Source organism: Sarcophilus harrisii, chromosome 2 (genome assembly GCF_902635505.1).
Source record: "Sarcophilus harrisii chromosome 2, mSarHar1.11, whole genome shotgun sequence".
NCBI lineage: Eukaryota > Metazoa > Chordata > Mammalia > Dasyuromorphia > Dasyuridae > Sarcophilus > Sarcophilus harrisii.
Window position 1 is genome coordinate 357,458,827 of NC_045427.1, and position 17,726 is coordinate 357,476,552.

A 17,726-nucleotide genomic window follows, 5' to 3' on the forward strand; every position below is an offset into this window, starting at 1 on the left:
CCAATAGACTTTGGACAGAAAATGCCATCTGCATCTAGAAAAAGAACTAAGGAAACTGAATGTAAATAAACACATGCTATGTTCACTTCTTTCTGTTTTTTTTTTTTTTTTTTTTTTTTTATCTCTCCTATGGCTTTTCCCAACATTTGATCTGATTTTTCTCTCCCAACACAATTCATAAACAATGTACATTAAAAATAAATAAAGTAAAAAAAGTTTTATCTGTATGTTTGTGTAGTTTTTATATGTTTTGGCAGGTATATATCCTGTTATTTTACACTGTTTAGGTATTTTAAGTAATCTATAACGATTTTTAATAATATTGCTGACACAGTATAGTTTCTCTATTTTCACTTTTAACTAAATCTGTATAGGGCTGAAAACTCTTGAGTCTTTGCACTGAGGTCCATTCAAGTACTTAGGGCTAATTACCAATGGACAATACTCTATGGGCATGTGCTTGAGGAATGGCCCTTTCCCCTATCCTGTGCTGACTTGATAATTGGTATATATAGAGAATTGTAGAAGGGACTAGGGGGTGGAATAAGACTAGCCAGGGTCACTCTCTGGGCGGGAGACAAAGAAGGAAGGTTGCAAAGATTCTGCTTCCATCCAATTCAGTCCTAACCCTAAAGACCAAGAATAAAGACTGAGGACTCTGGCTGATTCTAAAGTATCCAGGGTGCTAACGCAGTCATCACATAAATCTATTTTAATTTTAACTTTAACTTTGACCTTCTATTCTTAGCTTATTTACTCCTCTAAAAGGTACTCCCTTATCCTGTTCCCCCCCCCACCTTGCTCCTTAGACCTCCTTGCTGTCTTAGTTCTTTCTGAACACTGTCTGTCTGTCTGTCTGTCTCTTTCCTTCCCTCCCTTCCTCCCCCTCCTTTTCTCTCTGTGAATGTATATGTGTATATAAATATAAACTTTTCTCTTTAACCCATTCAGGTTTAGAATAAGATTCTAGTACTTCACATATACCCTCTTCCCCTTCCCCCACTCCTGTACTAGTTTCTTCTGTATCAGTTTTTCCTTTTATGCCTTATCTGTATGAGTTGATTACTCTTTTTTCAGTTTTTCCTTTTATGCCTTATTTAATGAGATAATTATTCCTTTTTATCTCTGTACTCAGTATGAGTTTTCATCCCATTATATTTCAACTCAACCCAAGCCGTTATTTCAAATTACTCAAATAATGATGATAATATAAGAGTACTGCTAATATTTTCACATGTATGAAGTAAGCAATGTGACTTTATTGAATCCCTTATATTTCTCCTGGATGTTTCCTTAAATTCTGGGTTTGTTTGTTTGTTTGTTTGTTTTACAAAAGCCTTTAAACCTTTCAGTTCATTAAATATCTAATTTTTTTTCTTTTTCATTCAAGATTATATTAAATTTTTTGGGAAGTTACCCTTGGTCATGACCCTAGTTCTTTTGTTCTACAGAATATAGGATTCCCAGACCTATGGTCCTTAAGTAGCTGCTTGGTCTCGAGTAATCTTTATTTTGCTCTGTGATATTTAAATTTTTTTTTTCTTATTGCTTCCAGTAATTTTTTTCTTAACTTAGAAGCTTTGAAACTTGACCATGATATTTCTGTAAGTTTTCTTTCTAGGAGCTCTTTCAGGTAGTGATCAGTACATTTCTTCTATTTCTGCTTTGCCTTCTTGTTTTAGACTTCAGGGTGATTTTCCTTGGTCATTTCTTATAATACCAAGATTCTTTTTCTTTCTTTTATCATATTTTTTAGTACCCCAATTATTCTTACATCATTTCTCCTCTATTCTCTATTTCTTCTCTATTGGGTTTTTAGATGTTTCACTTTCTCTTCTGTTTTTTCATTCTTTTAATTTTGTTATTTCTTGCCCTATTCTAATTTTCAAAGAATTGTATTCTTTGTTAAGTTTTTGATTCTCCATTTCATATTGGTTGACTTTTTTTCATTGTTTTCTTGATTTGTTTGGACTGCTCTTATTTTTTTTCTTTTATCTCAAATCACTTTCATTTTTGTTTCATACCTTTTTAGCAAATGTAAGTTCTTCAGGTCATGGGGTTATAGCATTTTTCATCTCTAAATTACCAAGAAGCTAGATTACAGCCATACAGAGACAAGTCATCAAGTCTAATCCCCCCATTAGGTTAGGAAATTAGATTAGGAAACGGAGAGCCAAAGACAATAAGCAAATTGCCCACACATCTCAGTTGTATGGGCAGGGTTTGAATCCAGACCTTTTTTTGACTCCAAAACAGTGAATTCTTTTATTTCTTACCATGCTGCCTCTCCAAAGGACTTTACAAATCAAATTTGGCCTTTTACAGGCAGGAATACAAAGGACCAAAGAGGTCAAATGATTTGCAAAAGACCAAGGGGCTGATGATAAGTTGGAAGACCTGAGCATTAAACTTCACACAGTCTAGCTGAAAATTCATGCAATGCAGCCCTTTTCAATAGTGAAGATCACAACTATCAATTTCATTACAGTGACTACATCTATATACATGTGATTTCTCTCTCCAGAATTGTTTTATCAGTTATCCAACATAATAGCTCACATTTCTAGGGTTTACTACATACTTCCCTTACAACCATCCAGTGAGGTAAGGTGTATTCCAGAACTTATTATATGATTGGGGGGAATTTTCTTCAGTCTCTCTTGTTTGATTTTTAAAGTCCTTTTTAAGTTCTTCCAAGAACTCTTTTTGTGCTGGGTACCATTTGACATTTCTCATTGAAAAAGTGACTTTTTTTTTTTTTTTTAAAGGATCCATTATCTTCCTCTAGAATATAGATCTTCTCTGTCCCCATAGTAATTCTCTGTGGTTTGGTTCTTTCTCCTTTGCTTACTAATTTTTATTACTTATTTATTATTAGTTTGTTTCTATCAGCTATTAATATTGTAATCAAGTTAGAGTTCTGAGGTATACAGAATGTCTCAAGTCTCAGATTCTTCTCACAGTTGTTTTGTGTGGTGGAAAGTCTTCAGAAATCTTCAATTCTGTGGTGAAATTCTGACACTGAGAGATGAAAGTTTCTAAGCCTCAGACTGCCACTCCAATCGGCTGCCCTCAAGGCTTGTTTTATTGATTCTACAGAGCTGTCCTGGAGATGTATTCAGGCCAAACTTCTGTCCTTGGAAGTCGGGTCGTTTTTTTTATCTTCCCAGATTGTTTTAGGATGAGGAACTGTTTTACCCCATATTTATTTCTGTTGTTTAGTAGCAATGTTTTGTCTATTTTATGGAGGAAATTTGGAGGGCGAAAAGTTTTCTGATCTCCTTCTGCCATCTTCTGAGAATTCTGTAGAGGCATGTTTTAAAAAAAATTACAAATATCCCTTGTTGGAATATAAACAGTTTAGTCCTATTGAATCCCTTAATGTTTTCTTTCCCCCTTTTCCCTTTTTAGGCCTTTTTTTTTTTTTTTCAGATCTTGATATTGACGATCACATTTTTGTTCAATTCTGGTCTTCTTCTTATGAAACCTTGAAAAATCTATTTCATTAAATGACCATTTTTTTTCCCTTGAAGTATTTTGCTTAATTTTGCCTGGTATTTTTGTGGGAATCCTTTTTTAATGGTTATTTTAATTAAAATATTTCTTACTATTCTTTCAAAATTTATTTTTGTAAGATTTTGTGTTTCAGATTTTTTCTCCGTCCCTCTTACTTCCTCCTTCCAAAAGATAGCATTTTGATATAGTTTATCATGTACAATCTTTTAAAATATATTTCCCATTTGTCATATTGTACAAGAAAAATTAGAGGAAAGAGAAAAAACCATGAAAAAGAAAAAACAAACAAAGGATCTCTTCTTCCAGGGCTTTACTGATGACATAGAAATGTTGATGATTTATGTGGTTTTATTTTATGTTCTACTTTGCTAAAATTATTGTTTTAATTAGCTTTTTAGTTGAATTTCTAGGCTTTTCCAAGTATACCATCATATCATCTGCAAAAAGAGGTAGTTTTATTACCTCATTGCCTATTTTCACTCCTTCAATTTATTTTTCTTCACTTATTGCTATTGCTAGCATTTCTAGCACAATATTGAATAGTATTAATGATAATAGGCATCTTTGTTTCACTCCTGATCTTGTTGGGAATGCTTCTAGCTTATTCCCATTACAGATAATGTTTGCTGATAGTTTTAGGGAGATGCTTTTGATCATTTTAAGGAAAAATACATTTATACATATGCTTTCAAAGTTTTTAAGTAGGAATGATTATTGTGTTTTATCAAAGGCTTTTCCTGCATCTATCAATATAATTATATGAGTTTTGTTACTTTTCTTTTTGATATAATCAATTATATTAGTAGTTTTCATTATGTTAAATAAGCCCTGAATTCCTGGTATAAATTCCAGTTGATCATGAGTAATATATATTGTTGTATTCTCCTAGTTAGTATTTATTTAGGATTTTTGTATCACTATACATCAATGGAATTAGTGGTCTATAATTTTCTTCCTTTATTTTTGCTTTTCTTGGTTTCAGTATAATACATCACGTTTGTTTTATAAAAGTAGTCTTTCTTTAATTTATTTAATATTGGAATTACTTGATTTTTTAAAAATGTTTGGTGCAATTCATTTTTGTAAATCCACGTGGTTCTGATGGTTTTTCCTTAGGGAGCTCTCCTATGATCTATTCCTTTCCTTTTTCTAAAATTGATTTATTTATATATTCTATTTCCTCTGTTAATCTAGGAAGTTTATATTTTTTGTAAGTAGTCTTCCATTTCACTTAAATTGCTAAATTTATTGGCATATAAATTGAGCAAAATAACTCCTGATAGTTGCTTTTAATTTCTTCATCTTTAGTGTATATTGATCATTTTCATTTTTAATAATAGTGATTTGGTTTTCTTCTCACTTTCAAAAAATCATATTAACCAATGGTTTATCCATTTTATTAATTTTTTTCATAAATCCAACTCCTAATTTTATTTTTTACATATTCAATTTTGTTAATCTCATTTTTAATTCTCAGGATTTCCTAGGTGCTTAATAGGGAATTTTTAATTTTTTCTTTTCCAATTGCATACTCAATTCATTGATCTGTACCTTCTGTATTTTATTGATGTAATAAGTATTGAGATAAATTTTCTTCTCATTGTTGCTTTTGCTGTATCCTATAAGTTTTTACATACTGTCTCCTCATTCCCCTTAATAAAGTTATTATTTCTGTTACTTTTTCTTTAACCTACTCATTTTTTAAGATTAAATTAATTTGTAATTTGTGTTTTCATGGTTCTTTATTAAATGTAATTCTTATTGTGTTATGATATGACAAAGCATATAATGTATCTATGCTTTTCTGCATTTAAGTATAAAAATTTTATGGTTAATTTTTGTAAAGATGCCATGAGCTATAAAAGGTAAATTCCTCTATTCTTTAGTTTTTGCCAGAAGTTTATCATATCTAGCTTATCTAAGATTCTATTAATGAAGTCTTTTAACTTCTTATTTATTTTTTGATTAGATTTATCTAGTTCTGAAAGGGGAATGTTGAAATTTTTTATATATATTTAATTTTAATAACCTAAAGGTTTTTTTTATTATTATAGTTTTTTATTTACAAGATATATGCATGGGTAATTTTTCAGCATTGATAATTGCAAAACCTTTTGTTCCAATTTTTCCCCTCCTTCCTCCCACCCCCTCCCTGAGATGGCAGGTTGACCAATACATGTAAAATATGTTAAAGTATAAGTTAAATACAATATATGTATACATGTCCATATTTTGCTGTACAAAAAGAATTGGACTTTGAAATAGTGTACAATTAACCTGTGAAGGAAATAAAAAAATGCAGCCAGACAAAAATAGAGGAATTGGGAATTCTATGTAGTGGTTTATAGTCATTTCCCAGAGCTCTTTTACTGGGTGTAGCTGATTCAATTCATTACTGCTCTATTGGAACTGATTTGGTTTATCACATTGTTGAAGAGGGTCATGTCCATCAGAATTGATCATTATATAGTATTGTTGTTGAATTATATAATGATCTCTTAGTCCTGCTCATTTCACTCAGCATCAGTTCATGGAAGTCTCTCCAGGCTTTTCTGAAATCATCCTGTTGGTCATTTCTTATAGAACAATAATATTCCATAATATTCATATACCACAATTTATTCAGCTATTCTCCAATTGATGGGCATCCACTCTGTTTCCAGTTTTTAGCCACTACAAAGAGGGCTGCCACAAACAGTCTTGCACATACAGGTCCCTTTCCCTTTAAGATCTCTTTGGGATATAAGACCAGTAGTAACACTGCTGCATCAAAGGTATGCACAGTTTGATAACTTTTTGAACATAGTTCCAAATTGCTGTCCAGAATGGCTGGATGTATTCACAATTCCATCAACAATGTATCAGTGTCCCAGTTTTCCCACATCCCCTCCAACAATCCGCATTATCTTTCCCTGTCATTCTAGCCAATCTGACAGAATGTTGAAATTTTTCATTAATTTTACTGTCTATTTCCATCTATAATTTATTTTTTTCTTTAAAAATATGAATGCTCCAGCATTTGTTGCATACATGGTCAGTATCGATATTACCATTAGTAATAGTACCATTGTACCTTTGAACATAATGTAATTTCCTTACTTATCTCTTAATATTTTAGTTTTAACTATGAGATCATGATTGCTACCTTTTTAAACTATCAGGTAATATAATAAATTCTACTCTTCCTTTATTTTTACTCTTATGTTTCTCATTTTAAAATGTATTTATTGTAAACCTAATTTTGATCTATTCTGCTATTCATTTCTATTTTATTAGTGAATTCATCAGATTTATATTTTGATGATATAATTACTAGTTGTGTATTTCCATCCTATTTTTCCTCACTGTTTATTATTTTCTCTCTCTTTTTACCCTTTCCCTGCTCAGAAATTTAGTTTACTTCTGACCACTGCCTGCCTAATCTTCTAAATCTAATCTATCCTTTCCTTATCTGATTCTCTTGCCCTCCTTGTTCTTAATCTGCACACCCTTCTAAGATTCCCTCTCTTATCCCATACTCTTGTCCTGTTTCTTTGTAAATTAAAAAAAAATTATACTTACTAAATGTATATTATTCCTTCTTTAACCCAATTCTTATAAGAATAAAGTTTCCGAACTGCCAGCACTTCTTCTTGTCTTTCCCTTCAGTGTAATAATTTTTCCATTCATGCCTCTTTTGTATGAAATAATATTGCTCAATTGTGCCATTTGCTCTTTCTATCCAATTTTATTTTTTAGGATTTTCCTATCATAATCAATTCACTCCCAAGTCTTCAATCTGTGTATTTTCTTCTAAACTACTAGTAATGATGATAATTTCAAGAGTTACAAATGTCATGTTCCCATATAAGAAGTAAACAGTTTAACCTTATTAAATCCCTCATAATTAGTCTTTCATGTTTACCTTCTTATGTTTCCTCTGATCCTTGTAAGTCAAATTTTCTTTTTTTCCCTCAATAGTATTTTATTTTTACAAATACATGTATAAAGATAGTTTTCAACATTCACTTTTGCAAAACTTTGTGTTCCGACTTTTTTCTCCCTTCTTCACCCATTTCCTCCCTTCTCAAAACAGCAAGCAATCTTATATAGGTTAAACACGAACAATCCTAAACATATTTCCTTATTTGTTATGTTGTGCGAGAAAAATAAGACCAAAAAGGGAAAAAAACGTGAGAAGGTAAAAGCAAGCAAACAAACAAAAAAAGTATAAATACTATGTTTCAATTCAGTCTCCTTAGTTTTCTTTCTGGATGGGGATAATATTTTCCACCCCAGGTCTATTAAAATTGTCCTGGATCACTGAATTGCTGAGAAGAACTGGGTCCATCATAGTTGATCATCATATAGTCTTGTTGATGTGTACAATGTTCTCCTGGTTCATCTCACTTCACTCAGCATCAGTTCATGTAAGTGTAAATTAAATTTTCTTTTCAATTCTGATCTTTTCTTCAAGAATATAGGATAGTCCTTTAGTTCATTAAATATCCATTTTTCCTTGCAGGATTACATTTAGTTTTGCTGGGTAGATTATTCTTGGTTGAAGACCTAGTTCCTTTGCCTTTCAGAATATTATATTCTATGCTTTTTGTTCTTTTAATGTGAAAACTTCAAATTCTTGTATTATTTTGACTGTAGGGCTACATTATTTAAGTTGTTGTTTTCTAGCTGCTTGTAATGTTTTCTCCTTGAACCCAGAGAGCTTTGAAACTTCACAGAAATATAGTGTGTAGAAATAGTATATAAGTATTGAAACACTATATTTCTGGGTCAGTTTTTATTTTGGGATTTCAGGCAGTGATCAATGGATTTTTTCCAATTTCTATTTTACCTTACAGTTCTAGAACTTCAGGGCAGTTTTCTTAGTAATTTCTTGAAGTGTGGTGTCTAGATCCTTTTTTCATCATTAACTTTCAGGTACTATGAGAACTCTTAAATTGTCTTCCAGGTCAGGCATTTTTTTAGTGAGATGTTTCATATTATCTTCCTTTTTCCATTCTTTTGATTTTGCTTTATAATTTCTTGGTGTCACATGAAATCATTAGCTTCCTCTTGCCCAGTTCTAATTGCCTGGTATCTGGGATTGTTCCAGCATAATTTTGTTCATGTTGTTTATATCACATAAAATTTTTCATCCAGTAATAAGAATTAGCTAAACAATTTTTATTTATCTATTGCTTATCATACAGTAGTTTTCTCTCTGGATGTATGTGACAGTTTTCATCACAATTCTATTGGAATTGCTTTGAATCACCTCATTGTTAAAGAGTTAGATTCATCACAGTTGATCATCACATAATCCATTCAGTTTCCAGTTTCTTGCCACCACAAAAAGTGCTGCTACAAATGTTTTTTCCATTTCCACAAGGTCCTTTTCCTTTTTTTATGATCTCTTTGGAATACAGACTTAGTAGAGACATTGCATAATTTCAAAATGCTCTTCTGAATGGTTGAATTAATTTTCAAATCCACCAACAATGCATGTGTCCCAGTTTTCCCACATCCCCTCCAACATTTATCATTATCTTTTCCTATCATCTTAGCCAATCTGAGAAGTGTGTAGTGGTACCTCAAAGTTGTCTTAATTTGCATTTTTCTAATTAAGAGTGATTTAGAGAATTTTTTCATATGACTAGAAATAACTTTAATTTTTTTGTCTGAAAATTGTCTGTTCATGTCCTTTGACCATTTATTAACTGGAGAATGGCTTATTTTCTTATAAATTCAAGTCAGTTTTCTATATATTTTGGAAATGAGGGCTTTATCAAAACCCTTGGATGTAAAAAAAAATTTCCCCCAATTTTCTGATTGCCTTCTAATCTTGGGCGGTATTGGTTTTGTTTATACAAAACCCTTTTAATTTAGTATAATCAAAATTATCCATTTTGCATTTCATAATGTTTTCTAGTCCTTCTTTCTTTCTTTCTTTTTTTTTTTTTTTAAAGATTTTAGACTTTTACTTTAGAATCATTTAGAATTTCAAGAATCCATGATTATATTGGTGTATTTCATCCTTCTTTCTATGAAGATGTCCTCAAAACTTTAGTAGATTTCCTCAATGAATAATCATGGACAAAATACTATCACTGTGTGACTAATCTGGTATTGCATTTCATTGACTGTAGTTAGGCTTCTCTTCATAAAATAACCATAACAAATAGTCCATATTCGAGCATGTGATCAAAGTCTTTCTAGGTTGGTAGGATTTTGTACAAGATCACGGATCAGTGTAGAAAGAAATCTCAGAGGCCCTTAAATCCAACCCCCACATTTTAAAAATAAGCATACTAAAGTCTAAGAAAATTAATTGACTTATCCAGGATCACAAAGGTAGCATGTGATTGTTGGAGAAGTTTAAGTCCTGTCTCTAGTGTTGGCATTTTTCCATTTATATCACTTATTTTTTAAAATTCCTATTTAAATTTTTTTAAAAGCCTTTTTAAAAGGTACATTCAACATGCATTCAACATTCACCCTTGCAAAAACTCTTGTGTTCCAAACTTTTTTCTTCCTTTCTTCCCTCACCCCCTCTCCTAGATGGCAAGTAATCCAATATATATTAAACCTGTGCAGTTTTCTATGCATATTTTCACAATTATCATACTGCACAAGAAAAATCATATCAAAAAGGAAAAAAATGATAAAAGATACAAAAAGCTAGTAATTAACCAAAATAAATGTAAATACTATATTGTGATCCATTCTAAGTCCCCACAGCCCGCCCTCTGGGTGCTTTCATAATTTTTTTTTTACTTTTCTTCTATTCTATTTCTTTTCTTCAATTTTCCCTATCTTTCTCTTATTTGATTTTTGAAATTCTTTTTAAGTTCTTCCAAGAAATCTTTTTTGGCTTTTGACTATTTTATATTTTTCTTGGAAGTTTTAGCTTATATTTGAAGACTGTTTTGTTTTCTTCTCTCTCTCTGTTTAGCTTATATTTATATCTCTGTTTATATTTATATCTCTGTTTAGCTTATATTTATATTTTTCTTGGAAGTTTTAGCTTATATTTGAAGACTGTTTTGTTTTCTTCTGAATTTGAATCCTGATCTGCTCTATTACTATAGCTGCTATTTTATATGATCAGGTTCTCTCTCTGTTTTTTATTCATTTTTAAAAATAGCTTATTACTAATAGGCTGTTTACTTTATGGTAGTGTTGGGCTCTGCACTCAGGGTGTAAGGGATGTCTCAAGCTTCACATTTTTTCATGCTGTTTTTTTTCTGAGATCTATTTGAGGGTCTTTGACCTCATGATTCTTTCAGTGTTATGTAATCCAAAGCCAGATGTGGTCACTGCTTCTGCAGCTTACACCTTCAAGCCTGTAGGTACTTCTCTCTGTCTTGAGCCTTGACCAGGATGCCCAGTACCACTGTCCCTGCAAATGTTCTTTCTTTTTGTAGTACCTCAGACAGCTACAAGGTTTAACTCTTCCCTCTGCCCCAGAACCAAAACCAGGTACTCTTGCACTTCTGCTAGTGACAACAAGCAGCAGGGCCCTCACCCCTTTGTGACTGTAATCACCATTGTGCTTTTTTACTTTGCCTGAAGCCATAGCCTGAGACTGAGTTTGGTCAACCTGCCTAGGCTTCCTGTCCAGTTTTCCCCTGATCAGTTCCCACATAATATATATGGTGAAAGACTTGCCTTGAATATAAATCCCATCTCTAACATTTACTAGTTGTATGACCATGGGAACATAACCTCTTTGGATGTTTCTGTGATTTAGGGATAATAGTTGTAGTGTCTTCAGTATAGTAGATGAGAATTAAAGAGAATTAAAATTAGAATTACAATAGATGAGAATTAAGAAATAATGAATATTTGTTAGTTATGTACTATGTGTCAAAAATAATGCTAGACAATTTGGAACTATAGCCAAAAGTTATCAAACTGTGCATACCCTTTGACCCAGCAGTGTTACTACTGGGTTTATATTCCAAAGAAGCTCTTTATCCCAAAGAGATCTTAAAGGAGGAAAAGGAACCCACATGTACAAAAATGTTTGTGGCAGCCCTTTTTTGTAGTGGCAAGAAACTGGAAACTGAGTGGATGCCCATAGTTGGAAAATAGCTGAATAAGTTATGGTATATGAATGTTATGGAATATTATTGTTCTATAAGAAACAACTTTGTTCTATGTTGTTTCTATAAGATATGGGGCAGCAAGTTGGTGCAGTGGATAGAGCACCAGCTCTGTAGTCAGGAAGATCTGAGTTTAAATCTGGTCTTAGACACTCAGCCATTCACATTAAAATCTTTCCTTGTTTTAAAACTTGTGGGATTTCTTTAAAGCCAATTGCATTATATTGTACATAAGGAATATTTCTTCAGGAATTGAGTCAGGACCCTTAGCTTTGTAATATTCAATTAATTGCTCTCCTACTATTTCCCACATATCTGGGAAATATCTGGTTCTAATTTTTCTTCCTTAGAAAACCAAGGAAATGTGCACTCTAATATATTTAAGAGCCCAGTGATCTGCCTCTGAGTTACCAACAAACCTTGCTTCTCTATTAACCTAATTACACATGCTTCATACTTCCCTTGAGGTGGGGGAGACTCTTTTCTTAGTATCTGCCCCATTTTGGCTAAAAAATGAAAGTGACTAGACTATCCCTTACAGATTCTTCCCACTTGCTTATTTTTATACTTACCCTATTCTGGGTCATGGGACTTCTTCACTGAATTCTGCCAATCGCATCAGTTGAGCTGATGTGTATAGGACCTTACCTAGAGCCCCAAGTTGGGCACCAAATGTTGTGTCTTGCCTTCTAGAGCCCCCAAGTTGGGGTGACAAAATATATTGTTGCTTTCTAGAGCCCCCACACCGAAGTGATTAAATATACCTTCCTAGTGGAGAAGTGATGAGGCAGAACTCCTGAGGAGGGTGGAAAAATGGAGTCCATTTCTTTCAAGGGCTTTCCCCTTTTTATAATGTAACAAAAACAATACTACACATGTGAAACCACATAAACAACTTGCTCTTGTACGTAGTTTGCCTTCTGGTATCACTCTGCCACCTGGTATCACTCTGTTTCAATCTCAGCACAGATTGTCACTGCTCCCTGACTTCTCAGGAAGGCTGAGAGCCCTTAAGAGGTGATGGGGAGCCAAATCAGACATTGTTAGCACGTTCCCTCTAGGCTGAAGGGTCTTACCTTGCCTAGAGTTTCCTCACTGACTATGACCCTCTACATCCACAAAGATTAGAAAAGGTTAGCTGTAGTGCTATTTTATTATTATTTTATTAACTTATTAGTTGCTACTGACATCCACATACTTAAGTTTATGATTAAACTGCTTCAAAAAAATGTGATTTCATCAGTCTGGTATTTCTCCTTGCATCAACACAGATTGCAAACTCCCTCTACAACTTAGTAGGGGGCAATATAGAATATGGAATAAAATGTTGAACTTGAAGTCAAGACACAATGAACTCAAATTTCTCCTCTGACATGTACTAGCTGTAAAAATTTCAAATTTAACTTATTTAATTTCTTTGAATCCTAGTTTTTTTAAGTCTATAAAATAGGAATAATAATGCTTATAGCTACAGTCTCAAAAGATCATTATAAATGAAACTCAAATTATATAATGTATGCAAAGAGCTGTACAATCTTTAAAACACAATATGTGTCATTTATTATTATTAAGATTTAGACTAGGAATGTAATTTCAGGGAAATTCCTGATAAAGAGGCTCCTTCAACCATTTCAGGTTGGCACATTCTTTACAGTCTGAATTGCCCAGAGCAATTTCCCAGAATCTTGCAGCCAAGATGGGTCAGAGGCTGTAGATTCTCCTGGCTTCAAGGCCAGTTTTCTATTTACTGGGTTATCTACCTTGCTTATTAGGTGGCCTTCATGAGATGCTGTAGCCAAAATAAATCAATTACTTGGTCTCTAACTTTCTAGTGATAATATTGTCAGATCACTATTAGGCAGGTCCTTAAATACACAGGACAGTTAGATGATGCAGTGGATAGAGTGCTAGGCTGGAGGCAGGAAGATTTGAATTTTGACCTCAGACAAGTCCTTTAACCTTATTTACCTCAGTTTTCTCATCCTTTAAATGAACTAAAGAAGGAATTGGGAAGCCATGCCAGTATCTTTGCTAAGAAAACCCCAAATAGGGTCATGAAAGTCTTGTTTGAAATGACTGAAGGTCAGTAGACACACACTTGATTCTCAGGCCAACATGCATAGCCTTTTCAATTTGGGATGATGTACCTGAATTTTTGCTTTATCAGCATAACCCTCAAGAGTCCAGGGTTATCCTCACTCCATGATTATCCTCATGTGCTAGATTTAGCTCCCATCATGTATTATAGCTGTCTCTGTTGATATTTTATCTCCATATTAACTTGTGACTCGGGGCAAATAATTTAACCCCTCAGTGCTCAAGGCAACTTTTGAAGATTATAAATTGCAGAGGAGGTGTCTCCTTGCATTGGTTAAAGGAACTTTCTCTTGGTGGAGTGGGGAATTCACTAATACCAGTGAAATTTATAGGTCCAGTCCCTATCTTAGCTCCTACCCTCATCTTTATTAGTATGCTTCATGAGGGCAGGAACCAATCTTGTTAATATCTTCATGACCTTTCCTTTTTTGGCCTACTTTACCAACAGAGCCACCATTAGTTCAGGCTACCATCACCTCTTGTTTGAACTATTGTGAAAGTCTTCTAATTGTTCTCCCTGTTTCCTCTCTTCCAACTCTAATCCATTCTTCACTTGGCTGCCAAAGTGATGTTCCTAAGGCATAGTTCTAACCATGTCACCTGTTTATTCAATAATCTCCTCCAGCTGGCTCTTTTCTTCAGAATCAAGCATCCTAGAGGACATTTGATATTTAAAACTCTTTATCGCCTGGGTCCTTCCTATTTTTTCCAGTCTTTTGACAGTTAACTCCTCTCCATTTATTTCATGATCCCGCTACATTGGCCTTCTTGCTTTTCCTTACATACAACAGTATATCTATAGTATTCTTGAGATCAGTGACTGTTTTTGCTTTTCTTTATGTTCTTAGCACTTAGCACAGTGCCTAGAATATAGTAAGTGCAAATGCTTTTTGACTGAGTGATCTAGCACAATGCTTTTCTGCACACAGATGTTTAATACGCATTTATTGGGTGAATGAATACATATTTTATATATTAGAATTTTTATAAATTAGGATTTTTTGGTAGGATTTGTTTAAAAGTAAGGAAAACATGAACTTTAACAATGGCATTTTCCTATTAAAGAATTATTTAGATTAAAAATCAAGAATATTTAAAACCATTTTACATGTTTATGTTGACAAATATGAATAAAAATCAATACTTCAATAACCGTTTACTTATCAACTTATTCTTGTTTGTAGAATATAAAGCAATTGGCAAAATAGGAGAAGGAACATTTTCTGAAGTTATAAAGATGCAGAACCTAAAAGATGGAAATTATTACGCATGTAAACAGATGAAACAACATTTTGAAAGGTAAGAAAAAATCAGAACATTTAAAATAACAACTCCAAGATAATATTATGCAATGACACTTTTTTGGGGAAAAAACATTGTATTTGGCAATATATAGTCTGATTATTTAAACAAGGTAGAGTATAGGCTAGTTTTTTAATAATATATTAGATTTGCCATCCAGTTAGAGTAAAATGACTATAAAGATATAGACTCTTTGCAACTGCAGAATATCTGGTATATTAGATGTCTTTCTGAAAAATTTTGTGTAGATTTATATTTGCAAATCAAAGCCAAACTTCAGGGGGTGTTTCCAGTTGAAAAGAGCCCTCTTGTGAGCTCATTCATAATTTGAAGAATCATATCAGCAATGAGGAACTCCTTGTTTTTAGGCCAGATGTAGGGCATATCTTACAATTATTTAGTCCATACATAGTAGAGATATAAGCTGTACTCAGAGAATAAAATTTCCATTATTATATTCCATTATGTATTACCATTATACTTCAGTTAGATTAAAACACTGGTTTTGATTAAGGAGAAAATTGCTTTTAGAAGAAATAAAGCTTGTTTCATTGAAATTTTTAAATATTTGTGAGATGAGACAATATTGATTTGTTAACCAAAATAAAAAAAACTTTGATACATTTAAAGGCACTTCAAGAGACTTGTAAATTTGGGATGTAAATTAAATGTCTCTCTAAAGATCCAAAATTAATTTCTAAACCCTAAGTCATGTCTTTGTATTCTGGGTAAACAAAACTTCAAAAGCTAATGTGATATTAAACCTTAAATTTTTAATATAAAAAGGGAAAAGCAATTTCTCAGTTTATAAGGAAGATGCTGGATGAGTAAACATACATTTCAAAGCAAAGTAATAACTGATTATTCATATTCTAAATAAAACAACCAAACCAAAAATCGACCTAACATTAATAAATGTTAGTATTTAGCATTTCTCTATGATTTGTCTCTTTGTTACCCTTGATATATCTTGTTTTCATCTCTGTTTGTTTTTGTAACTCTCCTCTAGTCTTCCTTTCACTGATCATAAATACAGACCTGAAGTACAGTAATTTCTAGTCAACAAGAATTCAAACTCTTTGAAACTTCTGCTACCCAGGACATAGCTCCATGTAAGCAAAAAGAAAAAGAAAAAGAAAAAATCTAATATATTATTCTTGAGAAACAGTTATCAAAAAACCCTATATATTTTGCTGCTTAAGATGCCCAGAGTTGGCCATCCTGAAACCCTTACTCTAATATTGATTTAGAATTGTATATAAAATAAAAGCAGAGAGATTCAAACTGCAACAAATAGAGACATCAGGAGTCAACTATAAAAAGCATTCTGAAGACATTTTCATAGGCTCTAAATAGCTTTATATATCTCAATTTACCTTTAGGGCATCACAGCATAGTTCAGTGATTGGTAAAATTCACAATAATGAATCATTAAGAAGAAAGTACTTTATAATAATTCAGGCTTGCCACACAGTTTAGAAAGACTTCTTCCAAAATAAACAATTAGGTAAGTGAACTCACTGATTTCCATATTCCTTTCAATGATTCAGATTGCAGCCCTTTCATACCACTTGGCCAACCTCTGTGACCCGTCTGGGTATGCTTATAAATACACTCCAGGATGTCTATTCAGCATACAAGAGACCTTTTTAATTTTCAACCTCATGAAACTTACCAGAAATGATTAACATTTTTTCAAAAAAAATTTTTAATGCTTATAGGGGTAAGCCTTATTTATTTAAGAAATTTACTTATGAGGAAAGCCTTCTTTTCTGATGATCTTTCATGATTATTTTGGGGAAATTTCTTTGGGCTTTAGTTTCCTCATCTGGTAAATGGACTAGATAATTTCTAAGGGTCTATGCAGTTCCAAACTCGATACTTTTTCACAGTAACTTTTGGTGAATTGGGTCATTATTGTCACACTTGATTTACAAATGAGGAAACTAGCTTTGGAAAGAAAGATCCTATGGAAACTGGGGCACAGATAAGATTAGAACTGTAGTTCCTAGCCTCCAGTTTTATACTGCTTCTGCTATTATACTTTCTTTTTTTTGCTGTTGATATGGTTAGTTGGTTTTAAATGATTTTCTTGATCATTTCCAGTATAGGAAGCATGAAAATCCACATTTAGTGGATATGTATGGAGATAAGAACAGATCACAGAATTATAGTATTTGGGAAATTATGGGTTGGTATTTTTGTCTTTTGGAATTCATCTCTCTGTTAAAGTTTATTTAGAGGGTTTGTGTGGGATAGCAAGCTTAGTCACATTGACCTTTAGTCCTATAACAATATGACCTCCTTTTGGTATCTATTTTGGCATTTTGTAATAATTTCTTTGCACTTCTTCAGAGGGAGATGTCAATAGAAGATCATATTTGGTGAGAATACTCTTTTACCAAGAAAACACTCTAAAATCTATGTAATCTATAACTATAAAATCCATATAATGATAACGACAAAGAATAGCAAGGCTTTTGTCCTGTGTCCTAAAATTTGAAAATGAAGCCCCAAACAATAAGACTGTTGGAAATTGCCTGCATTGACCTTTGCTTCAAATAGTTATTTTGCCTTATGTAGATGATAGTAAGGTGCAATGATTCATAATAAATTAAGTAAAGAATGCAGAAAGGTTTTAGGTAGCATTGACATTTTCTTAAGTCACATTGACACTTTGGTCCCCAAATGCCCTTTGTAGATATTAAAAATGGAGTTCATAAGGTT

At 32.6% G+C, this 17,726-nt stretch overlaps 1 protein-coding gene across 9 annotated transcripts in view; it reads left to right on the top strand.

Annotated features, from left to right (window-relative positions):
- Positions 1-17,726, top strand: part of MOK (MOK protein kinase) — a 104,525-nt gene that overhangs the window by 13,800 nt on the left and 72,999 nt on the right. For 6 of the 9 annotated variants that reach the window (XR_004232092.1, XR_004232093.1, XR_004232094.1 and 3 more), the window contains exon 2: positions 14,882-14,996. Coding sequence is in view for 2 of the 9 variants with exons in the window: in XM_031953220.1 (XP_031809080.1) it covers positions 14,882-14,996 (115 nt within the window). In the remaining 7 variants the exon portion in view is untranslated. Of the gene's footprint in view, positions 1-14,881; positions 14,997-17,726 lie in introns of those variants that run through there. The other 3 variants (XM_031953222.1, XM_031953223.1, XM_031953224.1) reach the window with 2 other exon arrangements.